The following is a 7,403-nucleotide window of genomic DNA, read 5'->3' as shown; positions in this document are numbered from 1 at the left end:
TAAATCTCCATTCAAAAAAGCTTTTTCATATTATTTGCATGATACTTTTTTCTTGTTTCACTTAAAAAAATTCTAATTGCCTCAAAGATAATAAATGCTCTCAACCTAACAACATGAATTCATTTTTCCTATCAGTATTTTACTTAAATGTTTATGTAAAATAACTGTCCACTAATAATGAGGCTCTCTTTTCTTTTCCTCTCCTGTCTTCAGCAATTATCAAGAAAAAAATAAAAATGTTAAGCATAGTGGCAATGAAATTCAAACTAGAAATATACTACATTTAGATATTTATCTATTAGAAATAAACTATATAAAGCTACTTAAATTAATGTACTTCATGACAGACTAAGCATGTTCCAGAAATAACTTTAAGAGGAGGAGGAAGAGGTCAGACAGCTAACACAATTTATCTTACCAAAATGACATTCTATGTTTAGTAAGCTCATGCTGACATTCTATGTTTAGTTTGTATTTCCAAATAATTTTAAAACATAGATACATTAAAAAGATCCCTAGGTATCCACTAAAAGAAAACATAAATATGTGAGGAAACACACAGCACACTGCAAGCTTACTGACACCATAGAGCAGAAATACTTTTTATCTATGGAATCTCATGTAAGATAGAAAAAGTTCAAAAAGATTTATTACAAGGCTTAAAAATGTATGGACTAAATCTTTCTATGACATTCTTTAAAATAATCCTACTTAGAGATTTCAACAATAATTGCAAGGCTCCACAGCCTGTCCAACTTATCAGTACTTTCCTTAAAATAATCATCTTTTAATCAAGAAATTCAATTACATTTAACTTCTTAAAAATTCATGACAAAAATATGTACTCAATAATTCTTGAAAAATATTCAAAACACAAATGCAACTTAGGATGTTTCTAAAATCTACACTCCACAGCACCTTTTAATTCACAGTATTCTTTTTTAAAATGTTAAGTACTGTATTTTATATACTTTATAGAAAACAAGGAAGGTTAACCTGTTTCTCTCTTGAGTGTGGATTTCCTCCAAACAATCTCTTAAAATAGCAGGAATTTAACACTTACAAATAAACTGGAACAGTGATTCCACCAATCTATGGAGTGGAATGGTTTTCTCATGTTTGTTAGAATGGATTAGAGGGAAAGTTTTTGCAACTCAGAAATATTCCTAATCACAAAAGCCTTGCATTAATAATAATAGATAAGGAAGTTATTTATTTTGATGTCCTGGAACTCAGATCTTCATTATAATGTAATAATTTCTTTGTGTTTTCTTACCTAATTACCAAAAAACAAAATGAGTAAAGACATCTGTCAACAATCACTGTTACAACCAGAGTCAATCTACTTTCTAAGTACTGAACAGAATACAAGATTGCCCTGTATTTATTACTTAAGACTGTTATCTGTAATTTTCACCTGTACAATTTTATATTTGCAAATGCAGAATACTTTCCACATCTACCCACTGTTTAAAACCCAAAGCACAATCCAACATTAAAGACAAAGTAATTTTTTCACAGTTATTTTTAAGTTTACAAATGTAAAGTGAGATTAAAAAATAAATTGTATTCACAGTTCTGTTTTCATGTCAAAATTAACATGTCCGAATAATACTTTTCTGTAATGGAATGACAACACAATGAATGTACAAGAAATAGTAGACACAGAATCCAAAGACTCATACAAAAAATCCTATCTAAGAGGTAGCTCCCTAACCTACAAAATAAGATTAGATCAAATGATTTCTTAAGTTCCTTTCAATTCTAACTATTTTGGATAATGGAATCAAATACCAATTACCTTTTCTTTTGTAATTACGTTATCTCAGAATTACCTTTCAGTAAAGACATAATTTAAAATATCTGAGCAAAGGAATTATTTCCTACTAATTTTATGAGGTTTATCCTAAAATATACTTTGGTAACTTCAGTGGGTGAAAAGTATCCCACAAAAAAGATGTTTACTTGGAAACTATAAATGTGCCCTTGTTTGGTAAAAGGGTCTTTGTAGACTTAATTAAAGATCTCAACATGAGACCATCCTGGATTAGAGTAAACCCTAACCAATGACATTATCTTTATAAGAGAAAGACCATGTGAAGACAGAGGCAGAGATTGGACTGCTGCATCTGTAAACCAAGGAACAGCAAGAACTGCATGCTAGATTCTCCCTCAGAGCCTCCAGAAGTAACCAGCCCTGCCAACACCTTAATTTTAGACTTCCAGCCTCGAGAGCTATGACAGACATTTTTTTTAAGCTACGAAGTTTGTTGTTATTTGTTACAGCAGCCATAGGAAACTATACAGTAATGTATTTTAGAATGAAAATCCCTTTTAAAAGGTATTATCATCGACACATTTTACCTTTGTCCATCATATATTTCATCCTAAGAATTAGCGAAAGGGAGGCAAGGTTGGCTCAGTCAATAGTGTGCCACTCTTGATCTTGGGGTCATGAGTTCAAGCCCCACATTGGGTGTAGAGATTACTTAAATAAATACTTAAAAAAATAATTAGTGGAGTGCTTGGGATGCTCAGTGGGGTAAGCACCCAATTCTTGATTTCAGTTCAGGTCTCAGGGTTGTGAGACTGAGCCCCACATCGAGCTCTGCACTGGGCATGGAGTCTGCTTAAGATTCTCTCTCCTTCTCTTTCTGCCTTCCCTTCCCTGCATCCCTCCTCCAGCCACTCACATGTGCATGCACTCTCTCTCTCTAAAAAAAAACAAATAAATAAAACAAAAGTAAAAAGTTAGTGAAAGGGGTTGATCATTTCTAGACTTTTAACAAAAATCAACAACTTAATTACAAGATAAACTAAATGAGCTTCTAATTTATAACATTATCTTTGTGAGTCTATTTTGCCTTACGATTAAAATTGTATTTACTGAAATGTTAAGTAACCTTTCAATCAAGAATATTACCTGATCAGTTGTAAATTTTTTCAAATACTCTGCCTGCTATTGCTTTCTGAAGAGAATTAATAAATAAGTTTCAGACTATAAAGCTCAGTTTTCTTAAACTAATACTTACAAAATTTTTTCAAACTTTTTGAGTGGCCAGCAGTACCAAAGGGATATCATGAAGTAACTGTAAACAATTTCATTTTGCATTATTTAGGCTAATGGAGCAAGTCTTAAACTCTTCTCAGTTCTTTACCACTTCCTTGGATTTATTATATATGTTTAAAACACATATATCTGATGTTTAAAACACAAAAAATCTGATGTGATCTGTGGACCACGATTGTCCCCAAAAGAAAGTCCATTATTTTTACCTGTTCAGTTGTTCATTGTGGAGATAGTCTAAATAAGTCTATTTTTAGAATTCAACATATATCTCCGATGTTACCACATAAACCTCTGAATGTCCTGACTATTTGGCCACTGGAAAGTCTTGTTCAGGAAGACATAAAAAGTTAGGAAATTAACAACTGCATAGCAACCCAGTTCACAAACAAGCCTAGATATAGGTGGCAGAGGTATGTTAAGCCTATAAATAATATAAGGTAAAATGAAGTAACGAAATTCTAGCAGTTTCTGAGGTACTGTAACAGTAAGCAAGCATATGAAAAACATTAAATTCCAGAAAATTGACTTTGATTTCAATGAGTCAGCTATACTCCAACCAGCAAATATATATATTGGAACTAACAAGTATTTCACAATCTCGTATCTTTGAAAAACTCTTTTCCATACATAGAATGTATAATGTCTATTATCTGCGAGCAAGTATTTATGAGCATAAGTGAATTTCCAAACTAAAAATAGAGAGACTAAAGTAATCACAAAAAACTGAATTCTACGTTTCCAAACTAAGCTAAGAAAAGCCCTAATTTTGCTAGGAGACAAAAGGTGAGGAAACGAAAAAAAGAGAGTAAAAGAGAAAAAGTAAAAGAGTTGAGGAAAATGTAGACAGGCTTCATGACTACTTCGATCACCAATAACAATCCCACCATTAACAACTACAAAAACACAAAACAGAAACATTAGAAGGATGTAGGGCCAAGTCAAAAGGAAAAGCATACTCAAGTTCTTAAAGGACATGGAATAAGCCAAAAGAAACTGAAAAATTTTCCTGAATTCTGAAAATGGTCCTTTAATAGGGGGAAGCCTCTCCTCCTTTTTCTTTTGTAGCTCAGTTTTCCAAGCTTCAGTTAATTTTTGTGCAATGATGTTTCCCGCGCAGAAGACAGCCCAGATGATATTAGTTTGACGAAACATGAAGCCACAAAATCCAAGCAAAGCTGAAGTTTTATGATTTCCATAAAGACACATCAAATAAGCAAAAAGAGTAAAAAACATGGATCCTGCTTCTGTATAATAAAGAAAGTTAAAAAAATAGAGTGTGGGAAATACTGCTAATGTTAATGTTGACAAGATTCTCTGGACACTTGAGGCAGCCTAAGGGAAAGAGAAAACACATGTAAAATTATTTTCACGATAAATATGCCATTTCTGCTGAGCTAACACAGAGATTAATTTTTAAAAAATCTATCTGAATCTTAAGTAAAATTATTTAATATTAATCTTATTTCTAGTTTTGCAAAAACAAATATACATTCGTATATATTTGTGTATATATATATATATACACAAATATACATTTGTAAGGACGCTTTCTGGTAACTTTTAGTTATAGCAATAGGTTTGGAAGCCATGAAGACAATACACGTGTATGGCAAAGCTTCTATGTCCTGAAATACTTTGAGTCATTCAGCAAATAGTTAAGGAGTTACTGTATGGAAGAGACTGAACTAAATAAATACCATAAGGAACATGCTGATGAATGGGACATGGGGCAATGGTTTCACTTCCCTGAACTTTAATTCGTAGTGCCTCCAGTGAGCATTCGTTTAGCCATCATCATCAATTTCTTTTAAAGATACCCCCTTCTAAACTCTACGGTAGAGAGAATGTAAATACACATATAGCATTTATACTACTATACCCAACAATCTTATTGTTTCATGATGAACTTTCAGGGTTTTTCCTGAAAATAGTGGGCCCAGTCAAAAGCTAAATACTTTTAAATTTTTTAATTAAAAAAAAATTTTGAATTCAAAGTCAGGCAACCCAACTCAAAATTTCTGAGGTAAATATACGTATTCCTGTTTTCCCTAGTGAAGATAGAAGTTTGGTAAAAACAACAACAACAAAACCTTATTTATTTCTGTGGTCATGGTGCCTAGCACACATAACAAGCACAATAAACATTTACTGAACTCATCTGACTTACAAACATTTATTTCAGGTCTTATAAATAAACAAGTTATTCAAATATTTAAAAACAGATTTCTTCCAACACAGGGGTAGAGGGATTGCTTTTTAGCTTAACAAAATATTAACACAATGAGTAGAAGATACTTTTCACCAAATCTCATAAAACCAATTGATCAAAATGGTGCACCTGACTACACATAAACTTGTAATAAATTATTTTGGAAACATACCTTGTGTCTGGGTTGTACCTTGCGGAAAAGCAAATACAGCAAATAGAAGTTGCCGACGCTGAAGAGAAGATTAACAAATCTGAGCATTCCAATGGAGCAGACGACATGTTCTGACCATCCAAAGATCCAGCTGGCAGGTTTGACCACTCCAACTGACAGCAGGTATAAGCCAGGTAACGTAGTAATCATGGGATCCCACTTAAAAAAGGAAAGGCCAACAATGAAGCAAGAGCAAGATGAAACACTGACAGGACCAACACAAGGAGGTCAAGCTCAAAACCGTCTCTACGGACAATCATTTTGAGAAGCTGTTCTGTGACCCCGTGGTTAGATAAGACCTCAGCAGGTCAAGTGTCTCCTCTAAAGAAAAGCTGTGCTTACATTTTGCCTCTGTACCCGTTTTGTGCGGAGGTATCTGTCATCAGTAGGCAGCAATAACTTAAAATCAGTTTCCATGTCCAAGACCTACCCTGCAGACACCCTGAAGAGTGTTCTGGTGACTTTCAAGTGTTCCAGTTTTGAAGAAGGGAAACATTGGCTGGAACTCTTAAGGTTTTGGAGAAAAAGAAGCATCCAAAGAGATCAAACCACACGCTCTATAATGACAGCTAACATGTACTGAGCCAAGAATTGAGCCAAATCCTCTATATTTAATCCTGCAAAATGCCCTATAGTAGATCCTGCTATAACTGTCTTTCTCAGATGAGTAACCTGAAACTTGAAAAATGTCCAAGGTCAGGTAACTAGTAAATTACAGCACAAAGATCTAAAATCAGGTCTTGAACCACAGACTTTATATTTTTAGCCATTATTCTATATTGCTTTCCCAGAAAGGGAAGGATAATATTTACTTTATTTCTCTTTATCTTTACGGAGCCAAACATGTACTCCAACATGATGCCGCTTCGCTGGGTGCCACTTTACCCAGTTAACAGAAGGTTCTAGAAACACCAAGGATGTAATGAACGGAACTTGACACTTCTTGGTGGCTGAAGGTCCCGCCCACCCCCCACAGTATCCCACACTACCCACTCCCTATGGTACCACCGAGCGAAGCTCTCGAGTGAACTAAAGTGAAGTTTTCTGTCATTTCCCAGGGGCAGCCCATTGCCTCTGATCTGGAGATTGGGAGAGCTGCTAAGAGGGAAACGTATGTCGCGTCTGGGTTGTACCCTGCGGTAAAGCAGACACCTCAGTTCATCCCCCAAAACATCACTTCCTAGAACACAGAGATTCTTCTGTTGATTTATTAAACAAATTCTTCACAGACCTCAGGGACAGGAACAAGAGATTATTACCCAGTTCCTTTCATATTCCGAAGCTGGAAGGGTAGATGGAGGTACCAAAGGGATAAGGGTGGAAGAAAGTAGTGGGGGTGGGGGTGGGCCCTCTCCGGCCTCTCCGAGGGTGGGGACAGGTTGGGGACCCCACCTGCGAGAGGGAGAAATGGCCCTCACAGTAGCGCTGCGCCTGCGGTAGGTGGAAGATCTCGTCCATGTAGGGCTCTCGCAGCGCCCGGCTGAAGGCGGAGAAGAGGAGACAGGACACTAAAAAGGTGCAGCTCAGGGCAGCCGAAAAGTAGTAACCCTCGAGCTGCGCCATTCCTGCCCCCATAGCCACGGCCCAAGAACCGAGTCCTGGAAAATCTGTTCCGGGTACCCGAGCCTGGGAACTCAAGCTTGAAACTCGGGCTCGAAATGGGCGCGCAAGGCGGGACTGGCCGGACAGGACTGAGCACAGCCGGAAAGCAAAGGATGCTGGGAGAGCGCGGACCCTGAGCTTCCGGAGAGATCCGGTCACTGTTTCCGGAGTGACGAGTTTAGGTAACGGACCGGGCCGTTGGCCTGTCAATCACGCTGCGCAGGGCTCCCTGGAGTGGTCAGAGCCACCAGAAGGGGCGGATCTCGGAGTCCACGGGCCCCGCAGATTCGCGGCTTGACGCTTCGAAACGA

The 7,403-nt window shown here is 36.7% G+C and overlaps 1 protein-coding gene across 1 annotated transcript; it reads right to left on the bottom strand.

Annotated features, from left to right (window-relative positions):
• Nucleotides 1–2,249: 2,249 nt before the first annotated feature.
• On the bottom strand, nt 2,250–7,183 carry LOC122891412 (dol-P-Glc:Glc(2)Man(9)GlcNAc(2)-PP-Dol alpha-1,2-glucosyltransferase). Its single transcript, XM_044227036.1, has 3 exons — nt 6,883–7,183; nt 5,452–5,649; nt 2,250–4,402 (listed from the first exon to the last, which is right to left on the bottom strand). Exons 1-3 carry the CDS (start codon nt 7,063–7,065, stop codon nt 3,347–3,349), a joined length of 1,437 nt encoding a protein of 478 aa, XP_044082971.1. The 5' UTR covers nt 7,066–7,183; the 3' UTR covers nt 2,250–3,346.
• Between the last annotated feature and the right edge of the window lie 220 nt (nt 7,184–7,403).

This window comes from Neovison vison, chromosome 12 (assembly GCF_020171115.1).
Source record: "Neovison vison isolate M4711 chromosome 12, ASM_NN_V1, whole genome shotgun sequence".
Classification (NCBI taxonomy): Eukaryota; Metazoa; Chordata; class Mammalia; order Carnivora; family Mustelidae; genus Neogale; species Neogale vison.
This window is presented reverse-complemented; position numbering and strand designations above follow the sequence as displayed.